This window comes from Lontra canadensis, unplaced genomic scaffold, assembly GCF_010015895.1.
Source record: "Lontra canadensis isolate GAN:19392208 unplaced genomic scaffold, GSC_riverotter_1.0 scaffold139, whole genome shotgun sequence".
In the NCBI taxonomy this organism is placed as follows: Eukaryota; Metazoa; Chordata; class Mammalia; order Carnivora; family Mustelidae; genus Lontra; species Lontra canadensis.
Genome location: NW_022631133.1, coordinates 489,882 through 514,077, shown reverse-complemented (window position 1 = coordinate 514,077; position 24,196 = coordinate 489,882). Strand labels below are relative to the sequence as shown.

General features: G+C 40.5%; 1 protein-coding gene across 4 annotated transcripts in view; it reads left to right on the top strand.

Annotated features, from left to right (window-relative positions):
* The window catches only part of DLC1 (DLC1 Rho GTPase activating protein), a 412,671-nt gene that overhangs the window by 343,938 nt on the left and 44,537 nt on the right, over window positions 1–24,196 (top strand). Inside the window, exon 1 of one of the 4 annotated variants that reach the window (XM_032843407.1) lies at window positions 23,348–23,693. The exons of 2 other annotated variants lie outside the window; for them this stretch is intronic. In XM_032843407.1, coding sequence (XP_032699298.1) covers window positions 23,657–23,693 — 37 coding nt within the window. In that variant the 5' untranslated portion in view covers window positions 23,348–23,656. One more of the 4 variants, XM_032843408.1, reaches the window with a different exon arrangement.

Here is a 24,196-nt window from a genome sequence, read left to right as displayed (position 1 = left end):
AGGACCCTGAGATCATGACCTGAGCCGAAGGCAGAGGCTTTAACCCACTGAGCCACCCAGGCGCCCCTGTTTTTTAATTTTACAACCACAGATTCTTAATGTCTACAAGTTCTTAATATCTCAGATGTTGCAAACTTGTTCATTTCTACCCAAAAGGGGGAAGGGTAGTTGCATGGGGTTCTGGTTTTGATTTCTAAGTGATGGTGTGGAGAGGTATCCTGCCTCTTCTGACGTAGGTGACGGAGTTATTAGCAAGGTCAGTGCGACATGCGTGACAAGTTCCAGAGTTCCCTGGAAATCAGTCTGAAGGTTCTGTGTGAACGCCATTCATGCAGTTGTTTATACTTCCTTTCTAGGAGTCAGGTTCCAGTCACTGCAGTTAAGCCTGGCCTTTTTCGTCTGATCTTCATATCTGAAAAGAATTACTCACAAGAGGAATTCTTAGAAGGTGGCTATGCTTTCTATCCCTAGTGTAGTCTCTTAAAATACACAATTGATTTCAGGGAGATTTTCACTTCCAGAAGGGTCAGAGGCCTCAGGTTGCTCCCGAGTAGGGCTTGGTAAACCTTACCTGCCCACGGATTCCTACGGAGGGATGCTCTCAGCAAGCCTTTCGCCAGAACTCTTGATTTGCAAACATTCCCTTTCGCCAGATCAGATACAGCAACATTTGGACTTCCCATAACCTTTCATTCTAGAGTTTATAAATGTAGGAGCCCACCCTTTTCCTCCTTCTAACTAACAACTGTGATTAAGCCCTGGAAGGAAAGGATGGGAAATATGTGAATACACAGCCCACCCATGACTCAGGAGTTAGAATTCCCGAGAGAGAAAATATTTGATGGGTTTCTCTAGGCTTTGATGGGAAGGAAGAGAAGAGTTTTCCTCAGGGCGTCTCACATGGCCGAACAATGTAAGGCAAAGTTAGAGCTAATATATAAAAAGCATCTGGTGTATCCAGCACCCTCTAACCTCGTAACCTTGTAATCATTTGGCACAGCGGGAAGAAATTCAGAATAAAACAAAACTATGTCCTCAATATCCTTTGTGTGACTCTATGTTTGAGCCTTTGGGATGGCCTTTTAGCCATCATGTTGATGGTAGGAAGTTGCCCTCAGACACAGCTTGAGGTAAGGTTGGAACCGTTGGTTAACAGTGAGCTTAATAATATATTAATTGAAGCTAACTTCCCAGTGGAAAAATATAGTACTGTATTTTAGGGATTATTCATTTTGAATACTATGGCCACATCTTTGCTAGACTGCTAGGTTGATTCTCCTTGCTGATAAAGCAAAGCAACAAGAAAATAAAATAGCACTTTTCTCAAATTGTAAAAGTCAGGAAAGGAGGGATGCCCTATTCAGAATAAATCCAGAGAACACATTACTTTTAAAAACATCTTAAAAGTTAGGGATCAGGGGGCGCCTGGGTGGCTCAGAGGGTTAAGCTTCTGCCTTCGGCTCAGGTCATGATCCCAGGGTCCTGGGATCGAGCCCCGCATTGGGCTCTCTGCTCAGCAGGGAGCCTGCTTCCCCCTCTCTCTGCCTGCCTCTCTGCCTCCTTGTGATCTCTGTCAAATAAATAAATAAAATCTTAAAAAAAAAAAGTTAGGGATCAGAATGAAAATTAAAACAGAATAGTTTCCATTTCATCTATTTCAAAACATTTCAATTTTATAAAACAAAAGCTAGTTAGAAATTTCTCATTCCATTTTATAGGCTTTTGGCTCATAGTTAATATATTCAAATAAAGTTACTACTGACCATAGCTTGGGGTTTTTTAATTTCTCAGGTGAACTATTAAATGATATCTTTACTGCCTTTTCATCAATAAGTATTTATTAGGAGATCTCAGTTTGGGGGTAATCCTAGATTAGCATGATGAAGACCTTCACATTAGAAATTAATATGATAAACAATATAACTTGAAATATATGAGAACTTCTAAAACAAATACTAGAACATTGAAGTTTTATTTAACTAAATGCATTTATCTCTATGTTTTATTAGTGAATCTCTTGAGGCACCGAAAATGTCTGATTTTGGTGAACATGCTTTTTCTATATAACTAGATTAAAAATTTAAACTTAAAAAAATTATAAACTAAGACTTTTGTTATAATTACCATATTTAAGATTCTAAGATGAAAAATACTGATGTTCGGGTGCCTGGGTGGCTCAGTGGGTTAAAGCCTCTGCCTTCGGCTCGGGTCATAATCTCAGGGTCCTGGGATTGAGGCCCGCGTTAAGCTCTCTGCTCAGTAGGGAGCCTGCTTCCCCACCCCCACTCTCTCTGCCTCTCTGCCTACTTGTGATTTCTGTCTGTCAAATAAATAAATTAAAAAATCTTTAAAAAAAAGAAAAAGAAAAAGAAAAATACTGATGTTCAACCATATGTGATCTCTTTGTCTTTCTGCTGGATTTTTGGAGGGTGGGGTTTTGTTATGTGTCCATGATGCAAAACCTTCTGGGACCAGGATGCACTGGCAGAGCTGTAGCAGTAAAATGGGACAAATTATGGATGTCTATCAATAGAAGGCTAGTTAAGTAATTAGGGTATAGCCATATATCAGAGTTCTACACAAACTTTAAAAGAAATTGAGTACATCCATATATATTGACATGAAGACATGTATATTTTTTGTGGAAAAAAAAAAGCAAATTGTAAAACAGCTGATATAAAAATGTGTGAACAAAAAAGAATGTGTGTTTATATAACATATACATACATATAGAGAGAATATACTCGTACTTGCATAGAAAATGATTTGCATAATCAGACTAGCTATCACAACAGATGGTAGAGTTTCACTTTTGAGTTCACTCAGTTCTGTAATATTTGGTCTTTTAAATGTGAACATGTATTATTTATATAAGTTTTTTTACTGTTCAAAAAAACTGATTGGTATAATAGGGTTCTCTTATGTACATATCAAAATAGTAGTATGTATTTCTTGATGGGAGATAAGGTGATTTCTCTTTTTTTTTCTTCCTTGATCATCTGTATTATCTATTTTTTTTAAGATTTTTAAATTTGTTTATTAGAGAGAGAGAGAGCATGAGCTGCTGGGGGAGGAGAAGAGGGAGAGGAGAAGCAGACTCCCTGCTGGGCAGGGAGCCAGCCATGGGGCGCAGTCCTAGGACCCTGGGATCATGACCTGAGGCTAAGGCAGATGCTTAAATGACTGAGCCACCCAGGTGCCCTTGTATTGTCTATTTTTTCTACACTAAATATGTGTAACTGTCATAAGGAATGAATTGAAACATCTTTAAAGCAGAGAATGGGACATTCTCAGGAGAGAGAAAACTACAGAAGCAACATACTGGGAAGGAATATGCCTAAAAGTGTATAATGGTCAAAATAGTTACCAAAGCTTTATTAAGTCATAAGCTTAAAATGAATTGCTCTCACCAGCTAATTCCCCAAGGCAGAAAGGGCAGCAGCTTTTCAGATAACTGATGAAGTCCCCAGTGGTTGCATGTGGCCATTTCGTAAACATAAATGAAGATACAGCATTCATTTCATATTAAATCTTACAATCAGTCAGATTTCTAAAAACAGATATTTAACTGGGAATAATTCAACTTCAACTTCAAATTCAATTTCTAATAGTTGCCTCAATAGTCCATGGAAATTAAAATCAGTGTTTCCATTACTGTGTATCATCTGTCACTTCACTAAACAAAGATGCTTCAGATAACACTTACTTGAGATACTGTTGAAACTAATCAAATATATTGCCATTTCTTTTGAATATATATTTAGAAACCCAGAATTATTGTGCTCTGTTTAAAAACTTGGCAGTGAAGCCAAAAGAATGATTTGTACTGGTCAAGAAAAGGACACAAATTTGTCAACTGTTTTTAGCAATGACCCACTACTATCTTCTGGGCCATTTCAGAACACCTTGTATGGACCAGAATAGGTGAAGTGCAGAAAATGTGGCACCATAGCCACTTTTTGGAGGCACTGAACTAAATTCTCCAAAAGATCAGCTGCTGCCCCACAAAGGATGCCTCAGATTCTAGCACAGTCTTTCACTCAAATAACTCAGACACTGTATTTAGTAACCTGGGGCAGAAGTTCATACTGTTAAATTAATAAGAAACTGTAAAAATGAACCATCTATAATATCACATAGAAATAGACACAAACAGCAATATTTTTCTGGGGTAGAGTGAACCCCCAGAGGTCTATTCCTTCAGGAGCAGATCTGAATGCCACTAACATCTGTTGATGACACATGTGCACGTAGTAGGCAGCCCTACTATGTTTTCTCTCTTTTAAAATAATTAATTTTAACGGACAACAAGTGGAAATAGTATAAAATTTAAGTGTGTTTCCTCCAACATCTGTCACTTAGTCACCCATTTCTTTGGATGGTTTTTATTTGAAAAACACTTTGGTGTAAAAAGGGGACTGGTGGTTCAGCTTTGTTTCCAGAAGGCTCCCTCTGATATTGAATAATCATCTGATAATATGCAATGCAACATTTAATAAAATCTATTAATCTATAAATCTATAAAATCTATAATCCTGTATTTGTGTCAATTTCTAGGCTCACTATTCAGTTCTGTTGATTTGAAAGTACAGGTATTGCTTCAGCTCTGCAGTTTGAATCCTTGGGTTTGAATCTCTGTTCTGTGTTGCTGGCTGCATGACCTTAGACAAGTTGCTTAAATTCTTAAATGGGGAAATGAGTAATCATAAGATTTTGGGGGGACCAAACTATTTAGGAGATGAAAACACTCGGAGAGTGCATGACATAGGTAGTACCCAGTACATATTACTGATCATTATTCTTGTTACTGTTTTTATTGATGTTTCACTAAATTGATGGAATAATTAAGGGAGAACTGACTGATATAAATACCAAGTCTTCCCAAGTAAATATCATGTGTTTTGTTTTATGTATGTGAGTCATCTTTTGCGTGGACTGTCTTCAAACATCTGCTACAGATTTTTACCCATGTTTTATAAAGATTCACGTTCCCTTTTCTATCGTTCATCTTCCCAGATATTTCTCCATCATATGGTTTCAATCCCTGTAATTCCTATCCATTGCGTCCCAAATACCGTGCTCCATTTTTAGACCTTTCTTATTCAAAACCTCTCTTATGCAACTGAGGACCTTGATTACCAACTGTTTCTAATGGGTTTAGGTTTTATTTCTTTAAAGCAGTTGAGAGTCAACATGACATATATAAAGGCCCATGCATTTTTAAGACAAGTATTTTCCCTGATGAAAAAGTTCTCTGTTGAACTATTTTTCTATACGAGAAGCCTGAGTTTGTAGACAGCATCCTGAGAAATCAGACCCTTCAATAAGATTTTATGCTTGAACCCTTTATCTAAGTTTTTGTTTCATGCACATTAAACTGTTGCTAAAAAAGCACGGGTCCTTTAAAGTTCAGGGGGAAAGTGTTTATAAAGATCTAAGACTGAGCTGAAGACAAAGCTATAGCCAGAGGCCTGGTTTCCTGAGGAGGAAGGAGTCCCCCACTAATCTGTCATGCTTCTGTCTCACAGGATATTAAAGCCATCTCAGGCTCCTTTCTTTTACAGTCCTGTGCTGTACTCACGAGCCACAAGATCAGGGCTCCACACCATCGCTCCTCCAGAGCTCCTTGTAAAGCTTGATATATGAGGAATTCAAGTGTTGGTGACTAAGGGGGGGAAAAAAGCAAGACAATGAAACCCTTTTTATTAGTTGCCATCCTCCCAATCACTGCCTGATGTAATTAGAAGGAAAAAAAATACACCTTTAAGGGAATAATTGAGCCTGCTGGGCAAACCATTCTAATTCTTAGTCTCTGTCCTGTCTCCTTGGTTAGGACGCCTTTATAACATTAAAGGTGAGATGAGTTTTAAAAGAAAACACTCAAATTTTCTTCTTGTACTTAAAAATGTTTTTAAAAAACATCCATGTAGGGGCGCCTGGGTGGCTCAGTGGGTTAAGCCGCTGCCTTTGGCTCAGGTCATGATCTCAGGGTCCTGGGATCGAGCCCCGCATCAGGCTCTCTGCTCAGTGGGGAGCCTGCTTCCTCCTTTCTCTCTGCCTGCCTCTCTGCCTGCTTGTGATCTCTCTCTGTCAAATAAATAAATCTTAAAAAAAAAAAAATACATCCATGTAATAAACGAGATTTGTTGAAGCCTCCCCCAACCCAACATATAGTCCCATCTGAACCACACATTCCTCTTAAGCTCCCTGAGAGGGTCGAGAGGGGTGTATAGTAACAGACACGCACATGGATACACATGGACGTGTATACCACACGGACCACAAATGACATACAGGTGCTGTTGGTTTGCATGCCGCTGCCACCGTCCGCCAGGACTTTGTTTTCTGCGTCATTCCTCCCTATGTACAGATGTTCTTCCAGCTGATGGTGAAGCAGGCTGAGTATACGGGACATCTGTGCCTTTCTGGGGATTGAAGAAAAAGTAATAACTATCAAAGAGAGCTTGGTAAAGATGAGTGCTCTCATTGCTTGTCTGGGGAGGGCGAAGGAGGTCAGCTTTTACAGAGCCCAGAAGAAGGCCTCAGATCAGACAGTGTGAGTGGGGTGAGGGGTAGACCAAGACAGGGCGAACAGGAAGATCTGATGATGGGCTACGAGCAGGGCCAGGCTCAGTAAAGAGCAGAAAGCAAGAGAGGAACCTGAGTCAGTTTGTCCCTGGGAAAGAAAAAGACCACTCCAGAGAGGGTTCGCTGAATAGGAAATGAGGAGACCATTAATGCCCGGAATATAATGGGGCATCTTAGTCACACTGTTTTGGAATTTGGGGAAAATTAAAGAAGAATAGGCTTCATATATGAACAAAAAGCTAGGAAAAAGAGCCTGATCCTGGGGTGGGATTGGAGCTAGGAAATGCAAACAGAGGGCCTTTGAAAGTCTACATAAGTTTTGTTAGGAATGAGTCTGTGCCCTCTGTGTGTTATTTCTGCTAAGATTTCCAATCAGTATCATAAAAATATTAAACAGCCCTTACTGACCACTGGGTGTTTGCTATCCAGGAAGTGCCTGAAGGAGTTGAGAAGTGAAAGGATTGAGCCTGAAAACTTAAGGTTAGGTCTAGGAATATATCCTGTTTGTGTATCACACGCACGTGCATGAATGTGAACACACACACACACATCCACGCAGGCACAAGATTTAGCTCTTGAAGTTTCTTTGTATAGGTCCTGCCTGACTGTTAGTGGCCTAGAAACCAAAGCTGGGTGTGCTGTCTCCCTGACACCCCGACTTTTCTCAATCACAGAAGATGCTGGTGAGCACTGTTCAAACCTTTGCTGATTGCAATAGACCCACTCCCCCGTGCCTGTCATTTTCAGAGAACGACTCCTGCCTCTCCATAACTGTGGGATATCCAGCATTAGCTTTGTTGGCGTGAGCCAAAAGATCCGAAAATGAGCATGGAAGAGCTTCCTTTTCTGATTTTAAGATTTGAGACTGGTGATAGAGGGAATAAAAGCTACAGGATAGACAATTTGGATCACAAACTGTTAGTACAGAGTAGCACTAAATTCATTTTGGAAAGAGGGTTGAGAGATCCACACATACGTATAGAAGGAAGCTACTGGTCCTACATTTGCCATTCTTCAGTTTTGCCCTGGAGGTTGATTTAGGCCCAAGTATCTGCTTAAATCTGTCACTTCCCCCAGGAGAATGAGATTATTGTTTAGTAGCTCAGTTCTGAGGAAGAGTCCAAATGATACAACTCATACGTTCATTTTCTGTTATAGCCTCATGAGGAAAATAATTTTCTTTGACTGGAAGTATAGCTTCTACACACAGACATGCCAATTTACCCTTCCAGGCAAATGAAGGAAATAATATATAAATTGTGAGCTGATTGATTCATATTTAACACTTTTTTGGCAGATGCTGATGGTAGCTCTTGCCTTCATCTTGCCTAAAATTAGGTAGGTCATCACAGAGATTTAAAATTTATACCACATTAATCAATGTTCCTTCATTTCTTCTAAATTTGGTGTAGATTTCAAAGCATCATTCAGGGCTATATCAGGACCAAGACAAGTCAAAACTAACCAGGAATGTCCTGTGACTTCTAGATTAAATTACCTGGCTTGCTTTTCCCTCTGGTTCTCTGTGCTGGGGACTATTATAAACCTTCCCATAAACCTACCTTGGATTTTACCTTCCCAACTTTAAACATTCTAGTTGTGTGAGCAACATGACCCACAATTTTTCTAAGCATAGAACTGAAAGGTTTATGGAAGGTCCGTGCCTTAGATGTGATGCGAAAGGAATAAATTTAAACATTGGAAAGCGGGTGTTTCTTTACAGAGTCAAATTATCATGAATACTCTTATCATTATTGTTATAATTAATATTATTTAGCTTTGATAATGTCAACAATGTAAATGAAGGTAATACGACAGGCATAGAAAATTGTTTTGAGTAACTTAAAATTTAGATATTAGAAAGTCACTGGTTATTCTTTTTAGTATCACTGATTCCTTCGTTCTGGAACTTTTCAGTGATAACACTGCAACAGAGGATAGGTAGTACAATAATTAAATGAAAAAGAGTCCTCTTAAGATACAAGTAAAAAAAAAAATGCAATGCAGTTAGAACTACAAATATAGTATATTTAAGCCAAAGCAGATTGAACACATGCAACGCACACCTCAAAAATAGATTTTGAGTTAAGGTTTCAGTTACTATTTATTAAGTGCATAAATATTATTAAGCCCCTTATAAATAATCAATTTTAATCCTTATAACTACCCAGTGAGGTAGTATTATTTCCATGTGATGAATAAGAAAAATAAGATTTAAAGATAAAGTAACTTTTCCAAGATAATGCAGCAAATAGCTGGCAGTTTCAGGATTAAAATTTGGATCTGAGAGAGCAAGCAGAGGGAGAAGCGGGCAGAGGGAGAAGCAGACTCCCTGCTGAGCAGAGAGCCCAACGTGGGACTCAATCCCAGGACCGTGGGATCATGACCCGGGCTGAAGGCAGAGGCTTAACCAGCTGAGCCACCCAGGCATCCCTCAGTGTGTCACTGTTACAAAGATTTATCCATGTTGCTGCACAAAGCTATAACTCACCCATTTTCACTACTATGTAATATTCCACTGTGTGACTGTGCCATTTTAAGAGATCTGTTCTCCAGTTGATGAACATTTGGATTATTTCCAGTTTTTCCTTATATAATGTTATTGCTAATGTTTTTGAGCTGTCTGGATGCATATATGCAAGAGTTCCTCTAGGGTACATACCTCAGAGCAGAATTGCAGGATCATAGCATCGTTAATGTTCATTCTTAAAATAAATGTAAAACTAATTTTTTAAGTGGTTCTATCAATATACACTTCCACCAGGAACATATGTACGTTCTCCTCGTTCCACATCCTTGGCAACAATTGGCATTGCCAGACTCTTTAATTGTAAATGTAGTATATGTAAAATGGTAGCTAATTATGATCTCAATTTGCATTTTGATTTCTAATTGGTTTAAGCATTTTGCCATATGTTTATTCTTTAAAAAAAAATTTCCCCCAGGAGACCTGGGTGGCTCAGTCAGTTAAGCATCTGCCTTCAGCGCAGGTCATGATCCCAAGGTCTTGGGATCAAGCCCAGTGTTGGGCTCCCTGCTGAGTGGGGAGCCTGCTTCCCCCTCTCCCACTCCCCCTACTGTGCACTCGTGCTCTCCCTCTCTCAAATTTAAAAAAAAAGAAAGAAAGAAAAGGAAAGGAAAATCTTCAACCACCATGAACTCCAAGGGTTGCCTCTTTGCTCCAATCTTTATAACAACTCCTTCTAGAACACCAAAATGTTTATGCTTGACCTTATCATTTAATATTCCATGTTCTTCTAACCCCTCTCACATATTTTTAATAGGCTTTATATTTTCCAGAAGATTCAGATTCACAGCAAAATTGAGAGGAAGGTAGAGAGATTTCTCCTGTAACCCCAACCCCTCCAACATGTTTGTTTGCCTTTTATAACCCAGCTATTTTACATTCAGGAAAATGCAAAACTATGGAGACAGTAAAAGGATTGCCAGGGGTTGGGAGAGAAGGAGGCGTGGATAGGTGGAGAACAGATTTGTAAGGCAGTGAAGCTATTCTGTATAAATTATCATGCTGGATACTGTCATGGTGGATACTGTTGCCCAAACCCATAGAATGTACAACACCAAGAGTGAAGCTTAGTGTAAGGTATGGATACTAACATATCCATGTGGGTTGATCGGTTGTAACAAATGTACTGCTCCGGTGGAGAGTATTAATAATGCAGGAGGCTGTAGCTGTTGGAGGGGACAGGTGGTGAGAGAAGAACATACCAAAAAATACCTTGCTCACTTAATGAATATTATGGGAAATAAAATGTATATTTAAGGGAACTCTGCAAATCTAGAATAGTATTACATACCAGACAGACGACATAATGACTCTGATGGAGAAGGTTATAGTGCAAGCAAACAAGACAGCTTGGACATGTATTGTCACTTTTTATTAGTGCAGTACTTTCAGAAGTGTTTGTGTCACGGCGAGGAAAGTCTTGACTCCAAAGTATTCTAAGGGTAACATGTTGGGATGGTGGTTGAGTATTCTTTTCTGCTAATTATGTTAGGTTTCTTGGAAGGAAGAATACACTTAGAAAAGAGATGAAGTGTAGGGAAGTGGGTAACGACTCTTAGTGAAAAGTGTGAAAGAAATCACACACAAAGTGTTAACAATCCTTCCATTTTAAAAATCTGAGTGGGAGGATTAAGATCAAAACATCAAAACATAACTGGCAAATCAGAGCGGTGCCACAGAAGACAAGGACTTCATTTTTAAGAAGGTCATTTGGGCGAAGACCTTCAGAATTCTACCAAACTGCAGGGCCCAGATTACTTCGTTAGCAAGTTCAGGGAATACACCACATACCTCTTTAAGGCCTCAGTGGTCGCAGAGGAGGCTTGTCCAGAGAAGAGTAGAATTTAACTTATGGATTTCTGAAATATGTCATTCTGGTACAGATTCAGAAACCCTGGAGACTGGCCCCCAAGGGGACAGAGTTCTACCATGACGGGTGCGGTCCTGGGATTTGCAGCCGCACACTCAGTGGACCACGGTTATCTTTTCTGAATTGCTGTGAGGCATGATAGCTGACAGAGTAGATGCTCTTTCCTTTCCAACATTTTTGTTTTTAATAAGCAGCATTACTGAATGCTGGGTGTGTTTAGAACCCTGTCCAAGGAAGTGAACATGAATATAAATTCATGTTATGAATTGATATATCAACGATATATCAAGATATATTGATGAAAATAACATATCAAGATAAACTAGAACCGAAAAGCTGAGGGGACGTGAGAGAACATGTGGTCCAATCCCTTCATTTTACTATTGAGGAAAGAGGAGACCTGACAGAGTGCTTCAAACTCAAAGAGTTTCACTTGAAAGCCCTGGTCATAATCATCATTGCAGAGAGACCCAGATTCAGGTTGTTGCTTCCCTAATTTATGACAAGTATGAAATCAAGCAAGCTTTGTAACCTCTCTGAGTTAAATTCCTTATCTGTAATAATAATATTTACCTCCAAATTATATTGTATCCACAACATAAAATCCTGAGCTAAATGATCTAGCACCCTTATTCTGTCATATAAATTATCTTTTTATTTATATACAATAATATATATTTAATATGTAGTATATTGTATATCCTATATTATATGATATTTTAAAAAGAAACTAAGGAGCAACTCAAGGCCACTGATGGTGTTTATGACCACATTAGGAACATGATTTATATCAGATCTCTTTCCTCTATACATGCATGGACTTCAGGATCATCACAGATTCTTTTTTTTTTTTTTTTTTAGTTCAGACCTGGTAGACTCAATTTTGAAATTCAGTGGGCTTCCCTAATTTTTTTTTTGCCTTTTATATGTCTGTTTTGTCAATTCACGCAAAAGATAACAATAATCAGTACAGAAATAGTTGTTTGTTCAACAATAGAATATTTGTATTGGAGAGACCCAGTGTAGTCTGTTCTCTGCTGATACGTCTTCAAACATCAAACTTCCACAACTCATGAGTCTTATTGCCAACTCTGCTTTTAAAAATGCATCACTTTTTGCCTAGCAGTTCCCCAAAATGGTGTTTATTTCAACTGAATTCCTAAGAGATAATTGACTGAGTTGGTTGTACATGAAAAAACCAAGCTTGATGACCTACTGCAGCCCTGTTCTCCTTTTGTCTATGAAAGTAAATTAATGATCTGGAGCTGTGTAGGGGTTTCCAGAAATAATACTGTAGTGACCAACATGCTGTAGTTAGCAGCTAAGAAAAAGAACTGTTTATTTTTTTCAGGCATTGCTCAGACCCATGCCACAGTATCATTGTTTCATGACCCAATCTCCTATGAAGAAACAGCAACACGTTATAATTCAGATGAACACAAAACATCTCCTTAGTGAAAACAAACCCAAATTTTCAAAACCATGGTCAAGAATTTTGAACAGATGCTTTAGAATGACATCTGGATATTGATTTAAAAGTCAAAATAAGAGGAACCACATAAATGGCTCCTTTTACTTTTTATAATTTTTTTAATTTTAGTTTTTTGGGTATAGTTGACATACAATATTGCATTAGTTTCAGGTGCACAACATAATGATTTAGTTTTTCTCTCTCCCTTATGCTGTGCTCACCACAAGTGTAGCTACCATCAGTCACCATACAACACTACTACAGTATCATTGCCTGAATTCCCTATGCTATGCTTTTTATTCCCATGACTTACCCTTTCTGTAGCTAGAAGCCTCTATCTCCCATTCCCCTTCACCTGTTTTGCCCATCTCCCCACCCCCTACCCTCTGACCATCAGCTTATTCTCTGTATTTATAGGTACGATTATACTTGTTGTTTGTTCGTGTTCTGTTTTTTAGATTCCACATGTGAGTGCAACCATACGGTGTTTGTCTTTCTCAGTCTCACTTATTTCAGTTAGCATAATACGCTTTAGAATTGTCTGTGGCAAGATCTCGTGCTTTTTTATGGCTGCATAATACGCTGTTTTATATTTTATACACACACACACACACCACATCCTCCTTATCCATTTGTCTATTGATGGACACTTAGGTTGCTTCCATATCTTGGTTATTATATATAATGCTGCAATAAACATAGACGTGCATATATCTTTTCAAATTAGTTTTGTTTTCTCTGGATAAATACTCCATAGTGGAATTACTGAACCATATGGTATTTCTGGATTTTTTCAAGGAACTTCCATACTGTTTTCCACAGTGGCTGTACCAATTTGCATTCCTACTAACAGTTTGTGAGAGTTTTTTCCTCCACATCCTCACCAATACTTACTTCTTGTCTTCTTGATGTTAGCCATTCTGACAGGTGTGAGATGATATCTGATTGTGGTTTTGATTTGCATTTTCCTGATGACGAGAATTGTTGAGCATCTTTTCATGTGTCTGTTGGCCATCTGGATGTCCTCTTTGGAAAAATGTCTATTCGGATCCTCTGCCCATTTTTAAATCAGATTGTTTTGTTTTGGTGATGAGTTGTATAAGTTCTTTATATATTTTGGATATTAACCCCTTAACGGATATTCATTTGCAAATAATGTCTTCCATACAGTAGGCTCCCTTTTTGTTTTGTTGATGGTTTGCTTCACTGTGAAAAAGTTTTTATTTTGATGTGGTCCTGATAGTTTATTTTTGCTTTTGTTTCCCTTGCCTTGGGAGATACATGTAGAAAAATGTTGCTACCACTGATGTCAGACATTGCCGTTACTGCCTATGTCCTTTTTTGGATTTTTATGGTTTCAGGTCTCACATTTAGGTCTATAGTCTATTTCTTTTTAAAGATTTTATTTATTTATTTGACAGAGATCACAAGTAGGCAGAGAGGCAGGCAGAGAGAGAGGAATGGAAGCAGGCTCCCTGCTGAGCAGAGAGCCTGATGTGGGGCTCGATCCCAGGACCCTGGAATCATGACCTGAGCTGGAGGCAGAGGCTTTAACCCACTGAGCCACCCAGGCGCCCCAGGTCTGTCTATTTTGAGGTTATTTTTGTGTATGTGTCAGAAGGTGGTCCACTTTGGTCTTTTGCATGTAATTGTCCAGTTTTCCCACCACCATTTATTGAAAAGACTGCCTTTTCCTCATTGTATAGTCTTGCCTCCTTTGTCATCGATTGACTGACCATATAAGCATGGGTATATTTCTGAATTCTCACTTCTATTCCCACTGGTCTATGTGTCTATCTTTGTTCCAGTGCCATTCTGTTTTGATTACTACAACTTTGTAGCATATCTTGAAGTCTGGGATTGTGATGCCTCCAGTTTTGTTCTTCTTTCTCAAGATTGCTTTGGCTATTCGGGGTCTTTTGTGGCTCCCTACAAATTTTAGTATTATTTGTTTCAGTTTTGCGAAAAGTGCTGTTGGTATTTTGATAGGGATTGCATTGAATCTGTAGAGTGCTTTGGGTAGTGTGGACATTTTGACAATATTAATTCTTCCAATCCATGAGCATGGAATATCTTTCCAATAAATGGCTCTTTTGAACAAGATGGTAGAGAACAATACTAAAAATCATTTTTTGCCCACAAGATGAAAGGCTAAAATGACCATACCGGTATTATACTTAGTTCTAGAAAAACTCAGATGTCCCAAGATTTATTTACTAATAGGTATGTATGAACACACCTACACCCACCCCCCCAACACACACACACACACTGCACCTAGGGAGAATGTGAAAGTCAAAAAGTTCTCAAAATTCAGTGCCCCCTTCATCAAAGAGAAGGAGCAATGGCTGATGTAAGGAGCCTGGCCACAAGGTACCAATGTCCTGGCCTCACTGGAGGGTGTCACTGTGTGGGGCTCAGCTGAACTTGTAAGTACTCACTGGTTTCCGAGTCAGCAGCAGGTTGCCTCTGGGTGGGCCGAGGAGCCTGGGCCCATGTGAAACAGAACTTGTTTCTCAGGTGTGTGGTGCTGGGTGAGCTGCAGGGATAGGACACGAGGCATGGTTCCAGAGAGGGAACCAGAGAGGCCAGCAGGTGACTGGACTTAGCCCAGGGGCACTCTACATCCTTTCTAGCTTGGAACTCAGCAGACTGGTGTTACTGGCAGTCCCCAGGTCATTGCTCCTAGGAGGGGTCAGCGCTCTGGGTGAGTGTGTGCCCTGCTCCCTCTTCAGCCTTCTTCCCACAGCATCTGTCTTCTCCAAGCGAGGGAACCACATCTGAGACTTCCCAAAAAGGAAATTCTGGGTTTCATCCTTTCCCAGGAGACTCCTGAACACAATGATCAGGAAATAACCTTGAACGTTCATTCATTCAGCACATACTAATGGAGCACCTTACCATGTGCTAGGTGCTGGGAAGAAACTTCACATGGAAAGATTCCTTTCTTCCAGAAGCTTGCAGGATCCAGCTTTCCTTATTTGGTGTGGCCTTGTAGCTACTACCTGAGCACAGTTTTTCCTTTTGGCACTTTTATCCAGTGCTAGGAATTCAGTTGTTGTTGGGCTTTGGGGTTTGTTTGTTTGTTTGTTTGTTTTTCCCTCTAAAAAATACCTATGTGCCCCAGAGCCCACATTTTCCCAAATGACCTTTTAGCTCCAGGGAAAGGACTAGCACATCCTCCCTCCCTTTAGCTGTCTAAACTGAATGAGATCCACTCAGTGGAGCCATTTTCAGTGCTACTGTGATTTGTATTAATTATATATGACATGGTATCCTCAAAAAAAAAAAAAAATTCAGTGCCCCCTGGATCTCCATCTGGTACTCTGACCCTGCTAGCTTTTTTGCAGAGGCTTTTATGGGGGCTTCCCTCAATTCAGGGCATCTCTATCTGATGTTAGGGAAGATAGAAGATCAAATAAGACAGCAAGACTCTTTGAGTAAATAATGAAACCTATCATTAAAAATAAAGCAAAAACAATCCCACGTGTTAAATGACCTTGTTTTACAAATTGATTTTGTGTCAGCATTTCTGGCTTCAAATTGTATAGAGAAAACTACTTAAGTAAACTCCTAGTTAATGATTAAAAGGAACAAATAAGTAAGACCTTTGAATTTTGTTTGAATCTTGTTAATTTTTTTTTAAAGATTTTATTTATTTGACAGACAGATCACAAGCAGAGAGGCAGGCAGAGGGAGAGGGGGAAGCAGGCAGAAGCAGGCTCCCTGCTGAGCAGAGAGCCCCATGTGGGGCTGATTCCAGGACCCTGAGATCATGACCTGAGCGGAAGGCAGTGGCTTAACGCACTGAGCCACCCAGGCGCCCCCTGTTAATTTTGTCATACCAGAAATAAACAATCTTAAAAGACAGATAACTAGTAAAAATATTTTATAATAAATTACAAATGGTTAATATTCCTAATGTATAAACAATATTTTAAAATCAGTAACAAAAAGCAAAATGTTTCATTGAGGAAAAAAATCGCTAAAGGACTAAATAGGCAATTTTGAAAAATACAGCTAGTTAATAAATATGAAAATTTTCAACCAGTATAACAAAAGGACCAGAAATAAAAATACTTACATAAGGTACTTGGTGTAGTCAAGTTCCTAGAGACAGCAGGTAGAACCCTGGTCTCAGAGGGCTGGGGGTTGGGGGAGCAGAATTGGGAATTATTGTTAAAGAGACACAGAGCTCCAATTGGGGAAGACAAAAAAGTTCTGGAGATGGATAGTGATGATAGTTGCACAACAAGGTTGATGGACATAATGCCACGAAACTGTACATTTAATAATGGCTAAAATGATAAATTTTGTATGATGTGTATTTTACTACAATAAAACAAACTCAGCCAGTTTAGTATTCAAACAAATATAGTCTTAAAAAATAATAATACTTTTTTGCTCATTAAATTAGCAGGAGGAATGGAAATTATATTGCTGACAATACTCAAGTGAAGACAAATGGGTACATTTAGACACTGGTTAAATGTCAAATAAGCACAGAGTTTCCACACAACAGTTCAGAAATGTATGTCAAATGTCCCGATACGCTTTGGCTTCTAGCGCAAAGTACTTAAGTGAATTTGCTTAAAGAAATTATCAATCTTGCTCTGAAATTTATTATTCAAGAATGTTCATCATATAAAATGTTGAGAAACTCAACATTGGTTAATTAATTCATGGAAATCCATAAGATCAAATATGAACCAACTATAAAATGTCATATTCTCCATTTATATTAAATGAAATAAAATATTACAAAACAATATATACTGTGATCCCATCAAAGTATCTGTACTTAAAAACCTGACTGGGAGGATAGACATAAAAATGGAACATATATGTCTGCTGTTGTCTCTGGTTGTGTGATTATGAGGAGATTTTATTATTTTTTTTCTTTATGCTTTCCCATATTTTCTAAACTTTCTAGCAATGGATATTTTATAATCATAACATTTAAATAATGAGAAAGCAAAGGATAAATATCAGTTGTACTTACAAAATAATGTTGTCCCTCCTTAGCTTTAAATGATTTGCTACAAGCTCAAAAAGCAATTATTAAATGGAGAACAATGTCAGAATAGACAAAGAATCAAAGCATGCCATTAAAATTGGCTAAGTCAATGGGAAAGTAGCCCAGTTTCTTTTATGGAATCAATTTTTACTTTTCATTGGCTTGATTTTTGTGTCGTCAGAGCCCGCATAAAAGAACCAGAGCAGTCATTGGTGAAGATCCAGCGGAAACTGGGGGTGGCAAGAGCTCTGACTTGGTGCTATTACTTCTGGTGCACCCTCCTTCCCTGCATGCTGAGCTGTGAGGCACTGGGCTAATTGAGTATCTGAGTAGCTAAATGGAATTGTCTTTATTTTTTTTTTTAAGATTTTATTTATTTATTTGACAGAGAGAGATCACAAGTAGGCAGAGAGGCAGACAGAGAGAGAGGAGGAAGTGGGCTCCCCGCTGAGCAGAGAACCTGATGCGGGGCTCGATCCCAGGACCCTGAGATCATGACCTGAGCTGAAAGCAGAGGCTTTAACCCACTGAGCCACCCAGGCACCCCTAAATGGAATTGTCTTTAAAAGGGGACTCTACTGCAAATATTGTAATTATCCCAGGAAAGAATGTCCATTGATTTATCAAATAGGATTGAGAATTCAGTATATTCAAATCCTCCACTGAACTATTACCGAACTATATCTGTACCTGTTTTCCATCTAAGAGTTTTCTCCTCCAAGTCCTCTCTTCGTGTTCTTTTATTTATTTAGTTCTCGGGGGGGTTACTTACTGAACTATTTTTTTATTAAAAAATAATTGACATATATAATACTGTATTAATTTCAGCATTGAAACATTTATATATATATAAACAATCACAATAATTCTAGTTAACATTGGCATCACACATAATCACAAAATAGTTTTTTTGTGATGAAAACCTTTTTTTAATATTTTATTTATTTATTTGATAGACAGAACACAAGCAGGGGGAGCTGCAGGCAGAGGGAGAGGGAGAAGCAGGCACCATCCCAGGACCCTGGGATCATGACCTGAGCTGAAGGCAGACACCAACCAAGTGCTCTGGAAAAAAAAACTTTTTTTGAGAAAGAGAGTGCGCGGGGTTGAGGGAAGGGGAGCCAGAGGGAGAATCTTGAGCAGGCTCCAGGCCCAGCATTGAGCCTGGCATGGGCTAGATCTCACTGAAATCATGACTGATCTGAAATCAAGAGTCGGACACTTAACCGACTGAGCCATATAGGTGCCCACATCTCGTGATGAGACCTTTTAAGATCTACTCTCTCAGCAGCTGTCAAATATAGTGTAGTGGTATGAACTATAGTCACCATGCTGTACTTTCCATCCCAAAGATGTATTTATTCATGCTCATTGTCATTTCACCAGCACACTGCCTTTTCCATGGTCTAATTGTTGAATGATAAAAGTACTGTGTCAGGCTGGTTCATATTTCAGGCTTAAGTGATTATCCCAAAAGTAGATTTATATTACATTTATGCAGGAACAAAGGTCTCCCCTTCTTAACTAAAAATATCACTGGTAGACTAAGTTACTTTCCCCATATTTTAAACTTTTACATTGCCGAAAAGAAGTAGTCAGAAAAGGTCTGACTGAACAAGGGAGCTGCTCTAGGTAAAATTAAAAGGGGGTGAATCTGTTTCACTGCCCAGTCCTTTCTTTTTCCCTTCTTTCCCCATTTGACACCTCCAGCATTTGGGTTTTAAATATTTCTGCAATGGCTAAATACTGGGGTGGATAGTGGGGGAAGAACCCAGACGTGGGTCATGGGAAATTAAACATAAGTGAATATTTTAAGGCCAACCATAAAATTTCAAATTTAATTATGTCTCTTAATTGAATACCATTTAAAAATTATTTTCAAAACTTTCTATTATTTGTCTTACTTCCTTTGAACATTACAAATAAATTTTTTTCCACACTGATTTCCCAATGCTCCATTGAACACAAATTATATTACAACATTTTCCAAGCTCAGGAGGCTTTTAGTTCCTGTGGGAGAGAAATTTCCAAAGACATTGCTTGGCTTGTATCACTAGAGCAGAGGTTTAAACTAGTTGCCCTGAGCTAAATGAAGCCCAAAGTTGAAATTACTTGGAATGGGTTTAGGGGTTTTTTTTTTAATTAGTTGCCAGCTTTTAAAAATTGAGAGGTTTGAAATAAAATTATAGAAAGCTAGGAGGCTCTTGAACAATCTTTAAACGCAGAACCATGGGGCTACTGTGTTAACATATGCCAACAATCAAATGAGCCTGATTGGCCCTGCCCCCTTGGGGAGGTTCTGGGTTCCCCAGTACTCCCCACCCAACTGTGGCTTGCCTTCTTCACCAGTATTATCTGCACAAGTGCCTATAGACACTTGAGTTTTACTCCTTTTTTAAAAATACATTATAGTGGAAAGAATGCTGGAGGATGACCTTGGGCAATATCAATGATCTCTAGTATCAATCGTTAATACAGAGTAGGAACCAGAGAGGTGACCTCTTAGTCCTTTAGCTTTCTGTCATGCAGTTTGGGAATTACCTGTGTGATTTTTCTTGCCCTGGTAATACACAGTTAAATGTGAAAACATCCAAACAGACAGGGTAGGAAATCCCTGTGAGCAGCTTCAATGAGCCTGACACCCAAACTGAGAGGAGCATGGCAGAAAGTAAACAACACAGGTCCTTGTCCTTGGGTCAGATTGCAGCAACAAAACCTGATGTAACTTGTGGTGGTTTTTTATCATCATGTGTTGAAAGGGTTTTGGAGGACTGTAGACTTTTGGTGGAGAAATGGACCACTTCATCCCTGCCTCTTAGAGTTCAGAGTGTCAGTACCCAGGGTCACTTAATGCAAATCAGCTAACAAGCCTAGTCTAATGTCATCTGCCCGTGACAGAAGAAAGGAAACATTGGGTGATGAGTTAAAAGTTGAATGAAGAAGGGGTCTCTGCTGTTCTGGGGACCCTCTTTCATCTCTTAATGACTCTGAATGAGTTTTCCACTCCTTCCTTCCCGGAGTTTGTAAAGGCTCTTCAGATTCAGAAAGGGTAAAGTCCGGGGCTAATTTTGTTTGGTTTTAATCTTCTCCTGGATGATTATTTAAATAGAAATCGTGTGTTTTTGTTTGATGTGCCCACTTAGTTATATGTAATAATAATCATGAACATTACCAAGTGCTTATTATGTACGGAGCATTTATGTACATTATCTTAATCCTCATTAAAAACCTCCTGAGATAAGCACTACTTCAACCTCCTTTTTTCAAGATGAAGAAACTGAAGTTTCAGAGGCAAAATGTATGTATTCATCCCACAGCTAGTAATTTGCCTGCTACAGAAGTCCTCTTTCAGCCACTATTCCCTATTCTACAAGTGCAGCAGCTTTCAAAATGTAGCATGTCCATTTCTAAAGGGGCTAAGAATTAAAACAATGGGGGGAGGGGCTGGGTGGCTCAGCTTGTTAAGCATCCAACTCTTGATTTCAGCTCAGGTCATGATTTTGGGGTCTTGGGATCTAGCTCTGAGTAGAGCTCCACTCTGGGAGCTGAAGATTCTCTCCTCCTCCCTCTATCCCCCCCCCAAAATAATTAAAACTATGAAAATTGGGATTTGGCTCAGGACACAGGCTATGTCCATCAACCAAAGAATGGAAGAACGTGATGAGATTCAGTGAAGGCCAAATGCAAACCAATACCTCACCAAGGAAAAATGTTTTTGGAGTTATTGATATTATTAGATGAGGAGCAATCCACATAGCAGAAACCTCCAGAGAAATATGATGAAATGAGAGAAGACATCAATAATCAAGGAGAAAGGAATGGAGTTTGGGCAAGAAGAGACACAAAGAGTAGCATGTTTTATTCTGAAATATTCAGTGGGGAGTGGGTGTGTAGGGATTGCACAAACTCCGAAAAACCTAATTAAATTGAATGCACCTACGTTTAGCTGATAATAAACATTAAGAACTTACTCTGAGAGTTGATATGCTTTGGAGGAAATGCTATCCATATTTTTAAGGTTTGGATTTTTAATAAATCAGGGATATTGGTATGTTTAGGAGGTCTATTCCTATTTTCTTTCTAAGTTTACAGTACACACTACAGCCTGTCGTCTTTTCAAAACGCAGATCTGGCTGTGGGATGCCTTTGTCCAATAACATGTCTTCTTGCTGTTTATAACTGTAAAGGATAAAATAATCCTTAATACAAACGCACAAGGGAGTTGAAAAGGTTTTGTCCCTACTTTTCCAACTTCCCCTAGAATCACACTGCGCCTTGCCGGCAACTGCGGGCATTTTGACAATTCCCCCAGCATGCAAAACTTCAGAGAGCAGCTCGCTCTTCTTTCTGTCTTGGGCTCCATTTCCTGCACAATCTCAAGCACCTCTTTTTCACACTTGTCACTTCCCCACCAGACTGTAAATTGCACAGACAGAGGTGGGGGTACCCTTGCCTACTGTGGTGTCCCCAGCAGTTATAAGTAGGTAAAAGCCCTGGAAATATCTACTGAGTGGAGCCCCAAACCCAAAAGGCCATTCTCCAGAGCCAGAATTCTGATTCCATACATTAGCGAGCCAGTGGAGTTAGCATTTTTATTGTTTTTTAAAAAACTGGGGTGAAAGAGAGTCCTCTGTATGTAAACTAAGAAATGCCTATGAAATCAATACATTTTAAGCTCTATTTAAGACAGACTAATCTTCCATTTGCATTTAACCCTGTTTAAAGAAACTCTCCCACAACTCCTCTTTCCCCACCCCTGCTTTATGTATCTCCACCTAAGACACTGAATATTTCACGTATTTAACCTTGTTTATTGTACGTCTTCTCCACTAGGAAGTATATTTTAGGAGGGAAGGGATGTTTGGTTTTTTTGCTCACTGCTATAGCTCAAGTCTAAAACAGTGTTTGGCACATAATGAATGCTATTGATATATTTTTTGAATGAATGGATTTAGTAGTTTCCTTAGCCTCAAAGTAAATTTTCATGAAAACCCAGTATGAATTTTTAAAAATCTTACATAGGTCCTATTCAGTTGTGATCTTTAAAAATGAAGCTTCCTATTATTATCAGGGACCTCCAAATTACAGTGCCTCCAAATCACCCAGGAGTTTGTTAAAACGCAGATTATCACCATCACAGATTATAGTTCTCTGAGAGAGGCGGGGCCAGAAGTTGCAGGAGCTGCTTGGGGTTGTGGCCCAAGGTCCATAGTTTGTAAAACACTGAATGGGCACACAATATGGTCAACACGTGCTGCGTAAAAATTCAGTCCCTCTCTAAAGTCCCTCCGGGCTTTAGCAATGAATGACCAACGTCCAAGGGACAAGTATCATCTCTCCATTTTACAGGTGGGGAAACACTGCTTCATCCCTACCTCCCGCTTCCCCTCCGTTCCGAAAATTTAAGCAGTTCCCACCAGGATGTAAGGCAGAATCATTGAGATTATTTTTTCTTAAATATGCAACGCTAGAGGGAAAGTGCGCGGTGTCCCAGAGTCCAGCTCAGATTTCCCCGGCAAGTAAACGCCCCGAGGGTTTGCCTTCACCCCAGAGGCCAACAGTTGGACAGTTCGGGGTGCTTCCCCCTGCAAACGTGGAGGCCAGAGGAAAATATTCCAGTTTGGAGCGGAACAGGCGCGGGAACGGGGGCGGGGGGCGGGGCCAGAGTACCGCCTGAGGCTGCGGCTGGTTAACCCAGCGGCGGGGAGGAGGTAAGGGGCGGGGCAGCAGGGGGCGGAGTCTCGTCCAGGAGGACAGCGGGAAGCTGCCGCCCACCACCTAGGCGGCGCGAAGGAGTCCGCGTTGCCTGGTCTAGTCCCTCCCCTCGAGGGTGGGCCTTGCGGGTGGGCGCGGCCGGAGGCGAGCGCGGGAGGTAGAGCGCTCCAGCAGCGGGAGCGAGGACGCTTAGCTCCTAACCCGGCCATGGCCGAGCTTCTCCGCAGCAGGGGCGACTGCTCTGGTGCTTCTCGCCCCTCTCACTGAGCTCGCTCTCCTTTCGACCTCTGGAAAAGCTTGCGTTCTTTCTGGGGCCGTGGCAAGGGGCACGGAGCGGCGAACAAGGATGCGCTGAGGATCGCCAGCGCGCGCGTCTCGGGTGCCTCTGTGGGTCCAGCCGCGGGAGCTGAGTTGCCACGGACTGCCTCAACTTCTTTACCGCACTCCCGCCACCCCCAGCCGCAGTTGATGTGCAGGGAGAAGCTGGACATCATGATCCTAACACGTAAGCTAGACTTGTGCCTCGCCGTCGGGCCAGCCGCGGGAGCCAGCTGCGGAGGGGACTCGCCGCGGAGGAAATGTCACCCCGCCTTGTCAAGTCGGTGCCTGTCGTTCTGTGCTTTTAAACGGCTTTCCGAGGAGGCTCGGGACCGAGTCGCCCAAGTTTCTCGGAGTGGAGGAGGTGGAGTGTGGGAAAAATAGGGGTCATAGTTTGGGGAGGGAGGTTTTAATGTCGGGTAATGACCCCTGGCTGCTCACTGCTTGGGGGTCGCAGGCGGGCGCGTCGGGTGGGCTCCGGGAAGGGCTGCTGGCGGGGGGCGACCGCAGCTAATGGAGTGAAGCCTACGTTAACTTCCCTCTCGGGCTGGGGACGCCGCGCGGGGCAAGGGGTGCACGCCGGGCGGGGGCACAGCGCAGGCGGGTCGCCAGCCTGGCTGCGCCGGCTACCCTGCTATTCTTATTCTAAATCCCTGGCCATGGCCTCTGGTTCCCAGGGGCGCGGCGTGA